The following is a 19,744-nucleotide window of genomic DNA, read 5'->3' on the forward strand; positions in this document are numbered from 1 at the left end:
TTATTTTAAATGGCCATCACATTTAACAGATTTGTCCATTGCAGCACCTATCAAAGTTAGGGTAGTATGATTTAGTTCCACAACACTTGTAACCCCTGCCGTAGGTAGGGGTATTGACAACTCCATTACAGCAGGTGGCCAGATGAGGGTAGAAGGCTTTGGTTCCACAGCAGTCTTTTCCCCTCCCATACTTATTGATGACACCATTGCAGCAAATATCAAAATTGGGGTTAAAAGATTTACTTCCACATTTATCTGTAAAAAAAGTATTGTGCAGAACAAAATTATTAACGAAATAATGAAGCAAAACATTACACAAAATAGCAAACATTCCTAATAATTATTATTATTGAATGAATTCCAATTTCACATGATTTACTCAGTAGAAGAACGTATCATAAATTCAATGTGCAGTAAAATTTAAACGTCACAAGCATAATATTAAATGTAATTTTTTGTTTTCAATATTTTTCTTGACTGTTGCATACTACTATACAGGTTTTGTTTATATATTCTTTGTTATTCATATCAATTAACCACTTTTGATTCAACCTGAATAAGAATAATGATACAGGGATTGGAACCAATATCAAAACACCGAAACTGCTTCATTTCATGTAAAATTATTTACGACACTAAAAGTTTTTTTCCTATAAAACCTTCCACATTTCCTCCGAAATTGCGTTTTGACTTAATTATTAATGTACAAAAAAAATAAAGTTTTAATTTTCTTTTTTTAAGTTTTCATGTTACACAAAGCTTTTCCCCATTTTTCCATGCCCAAAACAATTTTGTACGCCAAGTGCCCTTTTACAAATGATTAAATATATACGTTTTACTATTTATACAAAATACAAACCCCGCATTAAGAAAGTTTCAGCTACTGGTAGGCATAGAAAAGAAACAAATGTCAAATACGAAATCATTCTGCTCGAGTCCAGATCAAATCCTACAGAAAAAAGGAAAATTTGCTTTGTAATTATATAATAGTTGAACTATTTTATCATTTAAAATTGTACAAATTACTTTACATTCAATGCTCTACATGTTTATTATTCTCGTCCTCATCAAAATACAAATACATGTATAAAATCTCTACCTTAGATGTATTGGTTGCTAGTCTAGATCTGACTTCCTCAAACATAGAAGAATGTTAAGCTTTTATAACAACAAATAAATTTAAATCATGAAACCTGTTTGACTGAATGAATCATCACCATTTTTCATAATTAAGGTCTTCCGTCTTCACGGAAGACCTTATAGTGATTCTACTGTTTCTTCTTATTATTATATTTCCGTACATCTAATTTTGTGCACGCGATTTCTCGAAGACTTTTGAATGGATTTTCATGAAATTTGCAGGTATAATGTGTTATTATCTGAAGTTATTTTATCCGAGAGATTTTTTGGAAATTCCTTTCTGGTGCCAAGTTACGGACAATTTCTGATTTTTAAATGATATTTTGTCCAGGGTTAATCTCAAGAACGGTAAAAGATATCACTGTAAAACTTTCAGGGATTATAGATCGTGATAAGTACTATCCAGGACGCGATGTTTTGTTCGTCGTCTCTACTTCCGGTCGTTACCAGATGCAAATTTAAAAAGTCGAATTTTTTTAACTTGTTTTTTTTTCAATATTTTTGAATTATTTTAGTATGGTGAATAGAAACTTTTTCAATTAGGCTGAATATATAATTTGTTTTTAAATTGATAAATCCAAACTCGAGATATTAACAATCAAAAATTTAAAGCGGTACCAAAATGGCGGCGGTCTTTGTCAACTCCGACATTTCGCAATAGGGGTTTACAAAGGCAGCCGAGCGTTTGCTTGAACGAAAGTAACATAAGGAGCAATGAAATTTGAAGGAAAACTTGTATTGTCACGACATAGGTACGTTGCAATTCTGTGTCAAACTACATTTGTAATTCAAGACCTCCTTACACGTCTTCTTTAATTGGTTTTAGTTGTTTCTCAAAGTAGAAATAGAAAAGAATTAATGTGCAAATGAAGTACAATACCTACTTTCTTTTGTTTAGCATCACGGAAACACATAGCTTAAATCGTACATGTAGTTATAAGTAATAGTTTTTCAAGATACAATATGTATAGTAAGTACAAAACGAGACGTTCCATAATAATAGATAAATTTTTCTAAGAGTTTGTCATTGAAATATTGCTACTTAAACATTTTTACTCACAAAAAATTGAGGTACCTTACCAGGCATTTCTGAGAGATACCAGGGGTAGTTTTTCTTATATAATCCTTTGGGGAAGAAAAATAATTTCCGAATTTCAAATTTTTAAGTGTTTGGATGTTTTAAAAACGTTTAGAAACTGCTTTAGAAATCATAATGTTATTAAAATTTTGAACATTTTTCATACATTTCGAAGATGTACAAAACAGATTTTGAGGAACGTCTCGTCTGACCTTCATAGAAAAGACAACTGATACAATAAGAATTTTTTTTTAAAGACAATTCTTTTTAAAAGACCGTTTAATTGACTTCATATAAACAATTTTTTTTTCTCAAGTTATTGAACATAATTGAATCTTATTCCTTGACCCTCGTAGGGCGATCGAGGCATTTTTTCGGTGAAACACGCCACCTTTTTCATGAAACTGTAGGTAATCGGAATCATCCACTTTCGTGATTAACAGGAAAATTATATATAAAAAAAAATTAACCATCTCACCTATTTAATAGAACATTCCAAGTGAAAGGCGCTAAGATTTACTCGTGGCGTCTGGCGCGAAATTATGAATAGTGACCCTCCTTTCATAATTCGAAGACAGATTAACTGTTGCAGAATTACATGTACATATAAGTGAATTTAGAGAATTTGTTCAAATAGCGTAATCGATAAGCGTATCAGATTTTCACGCTAGTGACCCGTTTCAATTATGAGTATGTCCAAAAAATGTTTAATAGATTTTCAGCTCGATTTTAGGGTTATTTTTCGGAATCAGACGGAAGACCTCTCGTTGCTCGCAACGAGATCGTTTCTAGTAACATAGATTTTTGGTTTCTCGGTCAAATTGCGCAATTTGTGTCATTCTTTGTAATACACCACTCATTCTCGGCTGTTACACTGAACGATGAAACATAATATATTATGCAATTTCTCTCATTTCAACTTTCAGAATTGAAAACAAGTTATGATATCCCTGTCATTTTTGCTTCAGGACTAATTCCAGAATTTGGTATATAGATACAAGTCATCAATATTATCACTACACATTCTGGACGGTAACTGTAGCAATGCGAATCTGGCAGGCTATCGTCATCCTAATTTTATGATGACTTTTGTATTTTGAAATATCGAATTTGATTTCAAGTTCTAATGTAACAGTTATGCTATTAAAATTTTAAATCATAATGAATGAAAAATCAGGAGCACTACAAAACAACCCTACAACCCTCGAAAACGCGGACCTGTGTTAAGTTGGTATGAAAAGTAATAGGGATTTTTAAGAGTTTTTTTGTTTTTGTTTTGTATTTGTTTTGTTTGTTTTTATTTTTGGTTGTTGTTGTTGTTTTTTTTTTTTTGCTTTTCAACAAAGAACTTTATTTGGTATTAACCAATATTTGCCCCCCTAATCAAACTTTGACGGAGAAATATTTTATTACGTTCTTAAACAGGGGGAGATATGCTGACTTCAAAACACTGAATATTTTTATAAGCAATGACGTCATATGTTTGAAATGACCTCATGAAAATGGCGTAAATGTTAATTTCCATGATTTTTACAGAAAAATATATATATTACGTCGATATTTTGAGTAAAAGTCACAGAGCGCAGGTCTGATCAGTGTCAATATTTTGATATAATGTGTAGAATGATAATATCAATGAAATATGCAAATATTTTTCTTGAACAAACTTGCTCTCTATAAATTTTAAAGCTAAAATTTTGTCCATTTTTTCCTCATTCTAAAAAAAAATATATAAAATCGGACTGATTGTGACGTTATAAAAACCAAAATTGTCAATAAACTACTTTGAAACTTTAATATGTTCTGTTCATTTATATTTCTTATACAATTTATAGAGTTCAGCACATTTAAAGCAAGAATTTTTCAAAATTTAACTGTTGTGGGGGCAAAGATATACAATATACCAAATATAGTTATTTCTGTCAACCCCCCCCCCCCCCAATACATTTTCACTTTTGTGCAAGTCTAGTTTTTTTTAGCTTTAATTTCTAAGTTGTATTTTTTCAACTGGGGTGGACATCCCTGGAAAAAAATCCTGGATCCGTGCCTGATCAATCGACAGTTCAAAAACTTACTACTTTTCAAAGTTATATACAACCTTTCCGCAAGATGATTTAAAGTTTTTTTTATTTCTGCTTTTTCCATTAAAATGGAACAGGTAAATTTACTTACCTTTTAATTGGTCATTTGCAAAATTATTTTGTTAAAAATTAGTCTGATTGTACACACAAGTACTCTGAAATTGACATCAAAAAGGTGCTTGAGTTTCTGATTGACAATACTTATGTGCTTTTTGAAGAACAGGTCTTCCAACAATGTATTGGAATCCCCATGGGTACCAATTGTGCTTTTTTATTTGTAGACCTATATTGCATTAACATTTGATATGAAGGAGACTTTGTCCAAAATTCTATACTTTAAAAGAAGAAAACAATGGCTGTGGCCTTCAATTCGACATTTAGTTATATCGACGACGTATTGTCAATGTGCAATGGTTATTTCCATTATGTCGATTCGATATGCTTCAGCGAACTTGAAATAAATGATACCACAGAGTTTCACAAATCCGTGTCATATTTGCATATTTTATAAGAGAAAGATGTTAATTATAAATACTTAAACTTTTCATCTTCCCTTACTTATGCAACAATAAACCTTCAACACCTGCATACTGGGTTTCTATCTCTCAGTATATTCGATACGCAAGAGCATGATCTACGTATGTACAATTTCTAAAACGATGTAAATTATTGACAGAAAAGTTATCATTTCTTAAGTTCTTTGGACAATACAACGATCTTGTCAGAAAAAACAATATATCATTAAGTGACATGCTGCTTTCATTCAAATTAAATGACAATTATATACATACTGAATTGTAAACGGATTTCGATCATAACAAGGACCACACGGCGTGAATGGCAGTTCGGCAGGGGATGCTAGCTCCTCCATAGCACCCGATCCCATCTCTGTTTCAGGTGTCTGTGTTTACTTCGCTCTAATGCTCCAAAATGTTAAAATATATACATGAATTCATTTTTTAACTACTCACGCAAACTGCTGAACACATAAAATAAGATTAGTAAGAATGTGTGTTTGTAGTAAAAGTAAAAATTATTGCAAATGAAATATTTTGCTCTTTCCATACATGTAATTTGTGAACTGATGCTTTATAATCCAATGTAAGTTCTTTTGATAGTTAAGTTTTACTTAATATCATTGAAGTTCTTATCAATATAACAATTAAATTTTGCTCTTCGTCAATTCTTATTTAAATTAAAATATGCTTTTATATTTCCCATGTTTTGTAAAGTATTTTTTACTAAATATTCTTTTTTTTTAACCAACATTTTATGCCCATGAAAAGAATATAGGTCATTTGAAACTCTCAAGGATTTGAGAGATCAAACTCCCGCCATTTTAAGAAAAAATAAATGTATCATAACATACACTTATTTCAAGAATATTATGCTTTTCTCCCAATCTTTCAATTTAAATCTCTGATAAGTGTTTGCATTGGAAAATACGGGAACAAGTTATAAATGTCAATTGATGTTGAGATTCCATATAAGAGAGAATCGAAAAGGACTGAAATGATCGTTAATAGAAGAATGAAAAAACAAAATTTAGACGGTAAATGTACCGGTTGTCGGAATGCAAAGGAATCATAGACCAAGAACAATATATGATCAAAGTAAAAAAAGTTGCATCCTGTAAACGTACTAAAATTATTTGGATTCAGAAAACAGTAACAATATTATCACAGATAATTCAATTTATGCCGCTATGAGAAATACATTTTACACCTTAGGATAATTCCGCATATCTCTGCGCAGTCTGCAGGATATGCGCCTTTAACGCAGCGCAATTATCAAATAACCTTTCATTGCGAAATCGCAAACTTTGATTTTCTTGACAGAGTAACCCAATCAAAATCCTTGATTTTGTTGCGCCATATTTGTTAGCCTGGTAGTGCCTTGGAAAAAAAAAATCGACAAAACCGCATATCTGTGTTTGGTTATTTTTCACTGCACTATCAGGATGATATTTCTCATAGGAGGCATAAATATCATTGAGTCAAATACTGACTGACGTTTTTCAAACTGATTGTTGGTCCATTATTTATGTACGGAATCGTGTCACCTGTCAGCAGGGAACACTAACTCCTCCATTGCACCTGGTCCCACCTCTTATGTTAAGGAGGACCGCCGTGTTTGCTCTACTCCTATTTATTGTTGTCTAGACTTTTGATCTTGAATACTTTTCGTCTTCTCCATATGTTTCATCGAAATCAATTTATTTTGTGTACTATATTAAATATTTGCAAAGACATTGGTATGTCAGAAATTAAATCACCCATGCCTTTTCTTTAAGAAGAATAACCAGAATATTTAATATATAAAATCTTAAATTGAGTACAAAATACACCATACATCCTGTTCGATTTTACCATTTTCCACCGCTTGTTTGACTGATGTTATGTTTATTTTTCATATAGATTTGGATTAAACAGCAAAAATTTGATGGAACAAGCATATCAACTACTTGGGTGAAAGTAATCATTTCGTTAGTTCTATGATCGGTACAATGAGCATATTTACAAATGCCAACATTCTTAAGTCATATACTGAATGTCGTTATTCATACTCCTTATTATGCTATTACATACAAAGCAATTTGACTATGAAATTTCCAATTATTTACCGATCATGATAAGATGCACACGGCGAGTGTGACCGGTCTACATGGGATAATCACTCCTCCGTTACACTTGATCAAGCTTCTGATGTTTTAGCGGTTTGTGTTTGTAATGCACCTGTTTTTTTTTATTGTTGAAATGGACGTTTGAGATTGAAAACTTTTTTTTCCTTCATCTGTTTCATCTTCATAATGTCCTTACGACTTTTCAACTTAATACACAACCATCCCCCACGATAAGTCAAAGTCCAGGCTTTTTTATATCATTGAAGGCAGCTTTTTGAATAAAAATTGAACTCGTAAATTTACCGTTTTTATCGGTCATTAGAAAAATTATTTTTGTGAACACAAATACTCTGAATGTTACACCAAACAGATGCTTGAGATTCTGTTGACAATATCTTTGTAGTTGTTGGAGACCAGGTCTTCCTAGAATCATTTGGAATTCCTATGGGTACTAATTTCGCCTCGTTATTAGCAGACCTATTTCTGTATTCATATGAGCAGAATTTGTGCAAAATTTTAAATGTGAAAAGAAAAAAACACTTGTTTTGGCCTTCAACTCGCATTTAGATATATTGACGACGTATTGTCAATTCACAATGGTAATTTCCATTCTTTTAAAGTATATGTCGATACGATATATCCTGGTGAGCTTGAGATAAAAGATAACACAGAGTCTGACACATCTGTTTCATACTTGGATATTTTACTTGAAAACGACGTTAATGGTAACCAAACACCCAAGCTCTATGATAAACTTGTTGACTTTACCTTAACAATCGTCATTTCCCTTAATTATGCAGCAATATACCTTCATCGCCTGCATACGGAGTTTATATATCTTAGTTTATTCGATACGCAAGTGCTTGTGCTGCATATGAACAATTTTTAAATAGATATGAATTGTTGACAAACATGTTGATGAAACAAGAATTTCCTCAGCCTCGTTTAACATCATCATTTCGCTAGTTCTATGGTCGATGCCGTGACCTTGTCTACAAATACAATTTATCATAGAGTCAATTGCTGACTGATGTTATTTAATACTTATTGTTAATCCATTATTTGAGCACGGAATAGACGAAGGCTTTTTTCCGTTAATTTCAGATCAGAACAAGAAGCACACGGCAGGTAGGACCGGTCAGAAGGGAGCTGCTCACTCCTCCATTGGACCTGATCCCACCACTATGGTGTTTGATCTCCTATATTTTGTATTGTTTTGTGGACATTTGATCTTCAATACCGTTTGTTATCTCCATATGTTTCATTTATGTTAATAATTATGATTTAGAGTCTACAGATTCCATTTGGGTCCATGTCCTTATTTTACTCCCTTAGGGCAGTATCGGAATGTGTTTTTTAAAGTATTTAATTACAATGAAGTGTTTATAGCCATGAAAAAATCTTAATATTTAAGACAGTTTTCCTGTTATCACTCACAAGTATTCCTTCCCTACACTCTAAAAAAAGTTTTACTTGTTGTTTTTAAAATAAGATATTAGATTAAGAAAAACTAGTAATAATTAGTAATCCATTTAGTCAGAATAGCAAGTAAATGACTATCATGGTTAGTAATTGAAAACATAATTAGTAATAAGGATGAATTCATTTACTTATAAAATAGAATTACTTAAATTATAGGAATTGTATTACTTTAAGTTAGTAAATGAACTACTCATTTTTGTTAAATTATTATTACTTAATTTAGAGATAATATGCTTTCTATTACTAAATTTTATGAATTATTACTAAGTAAATGTAATTCTGAAATTAATTAAAATCTAGAATGTTTTTTACTAAGTAAATGAAATACTTATCATATTTATTAAAATCGACATTATTTACTAGAAACACTGTTAATTGGGCCTTCTGAATAGTTTAATAGAAGAAATCTACTTATGATGGAAACAATTATACTTTCTATTTCTTTTACCAGTTTCTTTGTAATTGTTTTATTATATATAACAATAAAACACTTCGAAAGCCTTAAAAATTGAATAAGTTGTATCTTTTAAAGGACCATTTTAAAAATGGCACTTAATATCGCATTTTTATTAGTGTGACTTTTTTTTCACGGTCAGCAGGGACTACCAAATTTAAGTTGATAACTCCTCCTCCAATTGGACCTGATCCCACCATCTATGATGTGTTTGATCTCCAAAGGTTATTTTGTATTGTTTTGTGGACATTTGATCTTCAATACCGTTTGTTATCTCCATATGTTTCATTTATGTTAATAATTATGATTTAGAGTCTACAGATTCCATTTGGGTCCATGTTCTTATTTTACTCCCTTAGGGCAGTATCGAACGTCGTTTTTTAAAGTATTTAATTACAATGAAGTGTTTATAGCTGTAATATTATTGTAAAATATCTAACCCCCTACCCCCTAAAAATGAAATGAAAAAATCTTAATATTTAAGACAGTTTTCCTGTTATCACTCACAAGTATTCCTTCCCTAATAGAACCAAATTCAATGAAATTGAAAATATAACAGATGCATAGATGGTGCATATTCTGAAAAATTTGACAAAATCCGTGTTAATTACAATAAGCATGTAAGGACAATATGTGTCCTGGCTTTAAACCTTGAATTTTAGTTAAAGTTATTACTCTGTTTAAAATCTAAACAAAAATTAAAAATTATCTGGTAGATGAAGGACATGGAGATAACAAACAGTATGAAATATCAAAATCCATAAAACAACACAAAATAGGAGCAGAGCAAACACACGGACCTCCGAAACATCAGAGGTGGGATCAGGTGCCATGGAGGAGAGAGCATCCCCTGTCGATCGGTCATTATTCGTTAAAATTGTCATTCTATTTCTAGTGTTTTTATGTCTCTTTCCACCAAAGTATTATTTGAAATTTTATTTAAAAAAAAGCTCCTGTCTCCAATTTTAAGTAATTAATTATTGCTTGGTTAATTATATTTCCTTTTAAAAATATATCCTTTTCTACTTTAAAATACCTAGAATTAGGATTTGAGTATTATATACGACGTGATAGAGAAGTTGGTGCTATTAGGGATTACAAAAAAACTTTAGACACCCTTTACCTACTTTGGAACTGTATACTGAATCTTTTAACCATGAAACGTGATAGTTAAACATGTCATCTTTAATACAATAACAGCAACAACAAATTGATGGTGATATAACTTATTTTGTTTATTTCAGAATTATACAATTATCTAACAGATAACTCCATTGCAGCAGCTGTTGAAAGTTGGGTTGTAATTTTTAGTCCCACAGCAACTTCTGCGCGAACCTTTGCTATTTATTACTCCGTTGCAGCAAATACTGAAAGTTGGGTTGTAATTTCGAGTTCCACAGCAACTTCTGCGCGAACCTTTGCTATTGATTACTCCGTTGCAGCAAATATTGAAAGTTGGGTTGTAATTTCGAGTTCCACAGCAACTTCTGCGCGAACCTTTGCTATTGATTACTCCGTTGCAGCAAATACTGAAAGTTTGGTTGTAATTTCGAGTTCCACAGCAACTTCTGCGCGAACCTTTGCTATTGATTACTCCGTTGCAGCAAATACTGAACGTAGGATTGTATGTCCGAGTTCCACAAACAGCTGTTTGTTTGAAACAAAAAAATGTCAGATGGCATTTGTTTATAATCATGACCGCAAAGCTTGAACGGTAAGCAATGCTGTCTGTATTTCTGATTTCAGGATTTTCTATTCTCCCTTAGTTTTCTTTTTCCCATATTGTACACTAAATATTATAACACAATTCTTTGAAAATCACATATTTTCATAGTATATACATACATAAAATATGCTATAAACAATTAAGTGCTTCTTATCTTTGTTGAGAAACTTAAAACAAAACTCTTCCCAATGTAGACATTTCTTCGACATTTTGAACACTGGGTATTGGTATTATTTTTTTTATCATTATACTGTTTGATAAATTGAATTATGAGACCATGTTATACAGGACATTTTAATATGAAATGAAATTGATATTATAGATCAATCTATTGTTTAACTATTTCATATCCTCTAGAAAAATTAAACCTTTGAATCAGAAGATAAATTTAGGAAAGCTAGTTAAAGGAACATAGACACAGTTTCAACTGAATTTTTAAACCAATTTTAATGCTTACAATTCCTAAACAAGGCATCATGTATTGTACAAATTGTGCTCTATAATTAGCAGACCTATCTTTATATTCATATGAAGCAGAATCTACGCAAAATCGTATGCGTGATAAGAAGAAAACACTTGCTGTGGCGTTCATCTCGACATTTAGATATATCGACAATGTATTGCCAATTGTAAACATATAGGGTTTAGAACGTACACTTTATCTAAACATTTTAAACTTGGACTATAATCATTTCATATCATATTCATTATAGTTATTAATAGTGAACTTATTAGTGACAGTAAAATTGTAAATTGGATTAATAAACTTTTAAACCAACAAAAGTGTCCTCATTGGCTTACACAATTAATAATGGTAATTTCCATTCCTACGTCGATATGATATATCCTGGTGAGCTTGAGATAAAAGATACCACAAAGTCCGATACTTCTGTTTCATACTTGGATATTTTACTTGAAAAAGACACTAATGGTAATCTAACAACCAAGCTATATGATAAATGTACTGACTTCAATTTTGCTATCGACATCTTCTCTTACTTATGCAGCAGCAACATACCTTCATCACCTGCATACGGAGTACATATATCTCAGTTGATTCGATACCCAAGAGCATGCTCTACGTATGAACAATTTCTAAAACGAGGTAAATTATTGACAAGCAAATTGACGAAACAAGAATATCTGCAGTCTTGTTTAAAGTCATCATTTCATAAGTTGTATGGTCGATACAATGACCTTGTCAACAAATACGATTTATCACTGAGTCAAATGCTGACTGACGTTTTTCATACCAATTGTTAGTCCATTATTTATAGACTGAATTGACAACGGATTTATCCTTTATTTCCTGATCATGACAAGGAGCGCACGGCGGATGTGACCGGTCGGCAGGGGATGCTCACTCCTCCATGTTACCTGATCCCACCTCTAATGTTTCGGGGGTCCGTGTTTGCTCTGCTCTTATTTTGTATATTGTTTTATGGACTTTGAGATTGAATACTGTTCGTTATCACCATATCCTTCTAATGATCAGCAAAAATTTGACTTAGGTTTGGAGCTCAAAATCTGTCTTGTATCTCGACAACTGAAGTTCAAATTTTGGATGATCATTAGAAAAGACGTTAGTTAAATATCTTTTAAAATTGAAAATAAATTTAATTTTTTAGCTGATGCTGTGTCTATGTCCCTTTAAATTCATTCTTAAATTCAGTAAACCATTTGCCATTGTTCCTTTACGTTATTCTTTCTTTAAAACATGCTCTTGTACTTGTAATCTGCCTTATTCATAATACACAATATTGTTAAGGATACATGTTTTCAAACCTAAGACACAAACTAAAGACGCATTTATTCAAATCTTTGGCTTTCTGAAAACCCCACATTTTAACTCTTTACATTCATTCAACTCATTTACATATGCATCAAAATCTGCATATATAATTTCAATATTTAGGTATTAACTATTCATTCTTGGGTTAATTCCAGAAATGCTATTACGCCTTTGATCGGCTGCATGCTTTTGAGGGATATTGAATTCCAACTGCAATCAAACAGCATCCCTAAGTAATTATAATATATTAACAATTTTCAGTTTCTTTTATTCAAATGATGATGTGAAACAAATATGGTCTTTAGACCTTTTTAAAATGAATCTTGTAAACGTTAAATCTTCAATAATCTGGTAATTTTCAAACAATAGTGAAAAAATATGAAACCTACTGAATAGTGTCAATAGTTGTTTTTGTTTTTAACGGAAAGAATACTGCATTATGCATGAATTCGTACACCCTATCATAGCAACATTCGACCTATTTTGTGACCTATGTTCTTTTATGTATAAAGATGAATAGGATAGGCAAATCGTAGTTAAATAGAGGTATATGCATGTCCGAGGAATCATCCGTATATGGCTTTTGTGTTTTTTGCCCAAAGTCGCTTACAGAGAACAATTGTCCAATCCGATGACTAAATGACAAACATGCCAGGTCACTATATGTTTATATTCTATCACAGATACGTGATAAAGGTCTATTTATACATTATTTTCACTACATTTCAAACCCGAAGTTGTCAATTAATTTTTATTCATGTCAATATTCAGGGAACTGCAGCGTCTATAGTTTTGTGTCGAGCAATTCACATGAGATATGTTTTACTGATAGTCGAGAACGCATGAAGCCATTCGTCCATTAATCAGATTACAAAGGTATTAAACTATACAATAAGTCAGATGTTTGTAAAATGTAGATTCGCATTTCAACTGTGATCATATAAAATTGTCTTTTGGAAAGCAAGTAAAATAAAGTTTCTTTTCAAGTATTTATTTTTTGAAGCGTTTTTGCAGTACTCCCTTGTTGTGCACATGAGCTGATTGGTCGGTTAGAAAGTCACGCCAGGGCTTCTTTTAGGATAGGATTTTTTTTACGTCAGATAAGATACTATGTGTTCTGTTTATAATAGAAAAGGCTTGTTTTGATTGAGTGCAATTATGTATAATTTCACCTTTGAGATATGGATGTATTATGATAAAATACAGTGATCAGCAAAGGAAGAAAAATGTACCTCCTTTTGCTTAAATATTTAAAAGGGCATCAAAGATTGGGATGGGGCCAAAATTCAATGAGAGTGGGATGTAAATACTAGTATGCTACTCCTACCTGAATTAGAGATCTTGTATCTTTCAAATAACTTTTTTTATTTTAAATATAAATAGTATTAAATTAGGATACACATATCAATGTTAAATTGCATGCCAAAAATTAGAGTACAATTTTGATATTTCATTTCTTGTTGTTTTACAGGGGGTCGTATGTCACCTCATCCTATCTTTACATGTAAAATATTTCCACGATTTCTAGACACATCAATTCTTTTTTTTAAAGTAAAGTTTCAACTTTCATTCTTTAAGGTTGATTAAAAAGAGTCTAACAATTTCTAATGTGTATCAGCAGATTCAGCTTTAAGTACTTAGTACTGTATCATCAGCATGCATAAACAAGGGCACATCTAGTAAATTGAAATCATAAGAAGGACAGTTTTTTCTTCTAAAATTTGATTAATAATCATTAACAAAAAGCGAGATAAGTCCTCACCTTGTAGTAAATCAATTCTACTGGCTAAAAAAATACAGTACACCAATTGACTTTATACATAATTTAGCAATGGTATAAAGTGTTTTTTTAAAAATATTTTTTCCTTCAATGCCTCGTTGTATTAATTTAACAAAAAAGGTTGCCCCTTTCTGCTAAATCAAATGCTAATTTATGATCTTAAAACCAGAAGTATAGTCCATTAGATGTAATACTTAATTGTGATGCTGTTTACTTAAAAGACAAAGAAGTTCCAACCATAATTATGACCAAACACACATTGAACATTTTTGACCCAAGAAAAAACTGATGCTATAACTTTCAAATGATATGCCAAGGGCCCTGGGTTATTTATCAAATACACGATATACGCTATCGATTTTGACGCACCAGATGCTTATTTCAACAAATTATGTCCCTTCAGTGTTTCTCAAGCCGAAGCGTTGGAAATCCTAAAATTATCAATAAACAGAACTTGAAAGGTTTTAAAAGAAGGATGCTGAAGACTGGAGCCAAATACACCAAGAGATCAGAGCTTAGGGAGATAATTTTAAAGAAATTCTAAATTCTACTAAAACAATGAAAAATATCCGAATTTTCAGGCTAAAAGCGAAGTACTTAACTACTAAACTCTAAAAAATCGTGGACTCACAATCAACGAGAACAGGCCTCGACCCAGATTCAAGTGCAAATCGTTATGAAAATTAAAATATACTGAAAGAAAAAAAACGCATAATATGCACAAAAAATTGACTAATTGGCCGACAATTATATGAAATTGGTGAGATGTGTATTTTGGTTACTATGCACTAAAATCGCTTGTCAAAACTATGCAACCATGATATGTATGGTGTCAGGAAGGGGAAGTGATAAAAAACCAAAAACGCATTCATGTCGATCATGACAATTTTGTGATCAGATGTTGTAATGCCAAACGATGCATTAGAGTTACAGACATCTTCTTTGCATATTTGCAGTCAGTATAATTTTGGAATCATGGTATGGCTTACGGAAGTAACATAGGGTCTAGTAATTGAATTGCAGAAGTGAATAAAAAAAGCTAGAACATGTCGCTGTTCAGTTTGTTTTTAACTCTTAAACCTTCAAATTGTTTCTGTTGTCAGAGAGTTACTCAAAAGATTTCCAACCAACCATGACGATGACGCGTAGCAACGTCCCATCAAGATAGGGCTTTTCATCATATCGGTTATTGTCAAGGCATTATCACTGAAACCGATATTTACACAACAGACAATCATACGCACCCTAAAACTGACAGAAAGTCTCAGCTCTAATTTGATGCATGAACTTGGCAACTTTACGTTGATTTTACTCTCACATAAGCGTCGTATGCGTAATGTTTTAGCATGTTCACAGTGGGAAAACGTAGCCAGTGTTTATTTTCGAGACTTTCTTACAAACATTCACCTGTACCAAACCAGCTGGATTCTGTTAATTTTATCCTTAATAAATATTTTGTAGGATTCATTGGGCGGGGGATGGATTGTTTGATTGTATATTGTTTAACGTCCCTCTTGAGAATTTTTCACTCATATGGAGACGTCACCGTATACCGGTGAAGGGCTTCAAATTTAGACCTATACTCGGCACTCAGGGACATTGATCAGTGAGGGTTCTTTATCGTGCCAGCGCCTACCGTTACACGGGACCTACGTTTTTAAGGTCATATCCGAAAGACCCGTGACTTTCATTTCTAATGCCGAGCGCTTGGCGAAGGAACAGTCAATGCCTTTGTTTACGTCTTAGGTATGACGCGGCGCCGCGAACGAGAATCGAACCCGGGCCTCCCGATCACGAAGCAAACGCTGCGGGGGATGGAGATGGGGCTTTGAATAATAAAGCTTCTCTCAACCATTAAGTCTACCGTCGAAAGGCTTGGATAATAAACCTATGAGAAGGATAAGTGATCTGGTGAAATCAATGCACAGGAAAATCAATTAAGGCTGTTACAGATGTGCAAGGAAGAGATTATGAGAATTTTTATTTTAATTGGGGGGATATCGACATAAACATTTCAATAACTCAGGAATTATTATTCAAAGTCAAACAAGATTTTGTTAACTTGTTGATTAAAGTTGAATTACAATGTTTGATGACAATACTGGAAAACATATCCATGGAAATAATAGTTGCTATGCGTTTGTTTTTCCTTTCAGTATATTTAACACTTTAATCGTTTTAAGATTAAACAAACTAAAAAAAACAAGTACATATGATAAAAGATACATATACACATCTTAATATTTTTCAATCGAAGGTTTAGCAAAATGATTATAAAAGTGTTTTTTTTTTTGTTCTAGAATTTTCAAATTAGAACTTTGAAAATGTTGGAAAATGCTGAACATGTACATCTTGTTAGACTCGGAAACGAAGTACCTAGTATGACGATATAATTTTTGTCCAGTATTATTACAGATATACATTTTTTCTTTTATTGTTATATCACTTTACAAGTACATGATATCTAAACACAAGAAAACAGCAGAAAGTATGTATGTACCTGTGTCTTTTACACTGAATCACAAATATTTTGCTTAAGTCTATGTCTGTGTTCCTTTGTAATATAGCATCAACATTTATTTTGAACATTCTTATATCAACTAGCAACAATAAGCTGTTTTAGAAAAAAGATTCAAAGTTCATAAAAAGAAATTTTATTTGAATTCAAAATTACTTTACAAGAATGTCTAGTTTTGATGTTCAAACATAAAAAATGGAGAATTTATTAATGCACATGTATTTAAATTCTTAATATTTTACCTTGTTTTAAATTTCAAATTAATCAAGAAAAAATAAATACCTAATATTAAAATAAAGAAAGTAATGTTAATAAGAAAATCAAAGGTACAAACCTCGTCCAAATGCAGAATTTGCAACATGAATGGAAAGAAGTGAAACGAATGCCAAATACAAAATCATCGTGAGGTATTCTTAATCCTGTACGATGGAGGCTACAATAAAAATATTAATATTTAAGTTCTGATCCTTATCTTCATACTTGACATGATTATTAACTAATTATTGTGCTAGATTTATTCTTAGATAATCAGTTGCATCACGCTTTCAGAATTCCACTTAATTTTGTTTTACAAAACAAGGTATGGCCTGATTATTTTTACCTTAATCTATATCCTGTTCATCTGATAGATGTTTAGTCTGAGCAGTTGTTTTATACACAATATCAAATGAAATCCAACACAAACTGTTTCACATAAATGATTAATCAATTCAGCCTTAGGCACGATATATATGCTCTATATTTTATCCACCTCCCAACCCTTAGTTATCATCAGACTCAAATTTTCTGTTGGATTCCGCGAATTCAAGTCAAGCATTTAAGCATTTAATCGCCTGTAGAGACGACCTGCATGTAGTTTTGGAGTAGGAATTGATGGTAATTTTCACACAAATTATCTGACATTTAGCAGATATTTGTTGGCTGTTTAGCATATTTTAAAATGATAATTATGCTATTTCACAATCCCAAATTTTCTTAATTCAGTTTGGCCTAACTCCTTCCCGGTTGTTTTCTATACTAAAATTTAGATTTTTGTTCATAGGAATACATTACACTAATTCAAACAATCCGTTAATGTTCAAGCAATGTATGGACTAATGTTGTGTTCTAATAAATACTGAGAATATTTATTGCCGAGTTTGCTGTATTTGTATTTGCATGTGCTTGCTTATTTAAAAACAATGTTTGAAATTTTTATTATTTATCCGCGTAAACAGTTCTTTGGTTCAGTGATTTAAAGGACAAGATAGGGTAAGACCAGTATTTGGCCCCGATTTTGGATTTCTTTCAGAATGATCCAACAGTTTATCAAAAAAAAACCTGTTTTCACCGCTGCCACAAAATTAGTATTGGTTTTAAGATTATACAGGGGTCACAGTGAGGTCAGGAAATATGTTAATTTTCGACATTTCTTATTTTTATGCAAAGAAGAAGGTATGGTTTTAGCTATATTGCATTTAAATGTTAGTTAAATAAATGACTCTGATAAATCAGGAAAGAATGTAGAATGAAGGTTTACTACTCTGCAAATATGACATCATTATTGTGAAGCAGTTTTCTGCTTTCAACAGAGAAAGCCTCGCTTTTCTAAAGGATATCACACCTGAACTGTGATATACATTTCAAGTGTAATTTTCCTTTAGAAAACATTGACCGCTGAGTGAGTGAGTGAGTGAGTCGTCGCCTACGTTAATTCTTTTTTTATATTTTGTGCAAAATTCAATAACAATTTACATATCTCAATATCTTTGTGGGCGATGCCTGTGGACAATGTAATCTGAAAAAAAATTCCATTGAAAATTGGTGTCCCTTGCAATTTTTAAGAAAATACGGGAAATGCACATGTTTATGACGTCATAAGAAGCATTTAAAAACACATGTGAGAAAATAACTTGTATGAATTTTCTGCATTGGATTTCAATTATTTAAAAAGCATGAGTTTTCAACTTTTACACCAGTTTCAATTTTTAGAAAATAACAGGGCAAAATTTGTAAAACCATCCCTTCTTCTTTTCATCAATTTTACAGCACATTTTCTTTTGAAAAACATGGAGCACACCGTACAAAAAGTTAATTTTCACGATCCCATGGTCATTACAACTTTCAGCCAGACGTTCGTTTGATGTAAAGTTTCAGTAATTGTCTCATAATGTTTTCAAAGACGCATATAGCAAAAATTCAAACTTTTGAACCTTTCGAAGCATTTCAACATCATTGGTGAAACGTCTTCAAGTTATACGTCATCAATTTGAATTGGCAAAATTGTATGAGATAAATAGAACATCTGTTGGCTTTATCCAACTCGTTGAAATGGTGTAAATTCGTTCGTCAAGCCACGCGTTGGATAAAGCCAATATCACATCACGCAATATAGATATCCTCTATGCATTATGTATCAATGTCGGATTGCAAATTAAAGCTGAAATTTGGCGTTCAACATTTCTACAATAAAAATTATATATGTGTGCTACGCTGTGATGAATTTATAACATTTATGATTTAGCTTATCCCACATTTTATCCTGCTAGTATTTACTTTTTTGGAAGCACATGGTATTAGAGTTTCTTGTCAACTTATTAAACATAAAAGAATTATTTCAACATGTTTTGTTTCGTCAATTTAAGATGATATATGTTCTGAGGAGTCTTTTCCCTGACTATGAATCTACACCCTCTTGTTATTTTTGTCAAAACAGCTGCTGTCCTGCTTAGGTTTTAAATATTTGTAACTGTTAATTTTAAAATTGATTTCAAGTCCTGAAGAGATTTTATTGCAGCATATGTTCTTACCGGAGACATTAAATTGTTTTGTTACAGAAATATTATATCATGCACATAGGATGAGATTCATAGCAGATGTTGCATCTGTCCTGGTTAGTTCTCTATTAAAGTTTCTTGATACTTTCATAAGGGGGGTTACTCTAAATGACACAAATACCTATCAGAATTCCTTAATAAATTTTAAATTTGAAATGTCGTTTTTGATTATTTTTGCCCCAAAAGACTAAGATATAATAGTCTGTTAATGCAAATGTCGCAGATTCTTAAGCGCAGTAGTCATCCCCCCCTCC

At 31.9% G+C, this 19,744-nt stretch overlaps 1 protein-coding gene and 1 long non-coding RNA gene across 3 annotated transcripts in view; both read right to left on the bottom strand.

Moving 5' to 3' along the window:
* On the bottom strand, positions 1-1,203 carry LOC134260087 (uncharacterized). Of its 2 annotated transcripts, none has more exons than XR_009990471.1 (3): positions 1,100-1,203; positions 860-949; positions 1-255 (listed from the first exon to the last, which is right to left on the bottom strand). It is a non-coding gene; the product is annotated as an uncharacterized LOC134260087 (long non-coding RNA). The 2 variants fall into 2 exon arrangements; XR_009990472.1 differs by lacking the exon at positions 1,100-1,203 and adding an exon at positions 1,046-1,067.
* Positions 1,204-10,077: 8,874 nt separating this feature from the next.
* Positions 10,078-19,744, bottom strand: part of LOC134260099 (galaxin-like) — a 30,117-nt gene continuing 20,450 nt past the window's right edge. The window contains exon 6 of the mRNA XM_062742679.1: positions 10,078-10,505. Coding sequence (XP_062598663.1) covers positions 10,442-10,505 — 64 coding nt within the window. The 3' untranslated portion in view covers positions 10,078-10,441. The remainder of the gene's footprint in view (positions 10,506-19,744) is intronic.

Source organism: Saccostrea cucullata, unplaced genomic scaffold, assembly GCF_032062105.1.
Source record: "Saccostrea cucullata isolate Sc308-1 unplaced genomic scaffold, CSIRO_AGI_Scuc_v1 ctg1923, whole genome shotgun sequence".
NCBI classification, from domain to species: domain Eukaryota; kingdom Metazoa; phylum Mollusca; class Bivalvia; order Ostreida; family Ostreidae; genus Saccostrea; species Saccostrea cuccullata.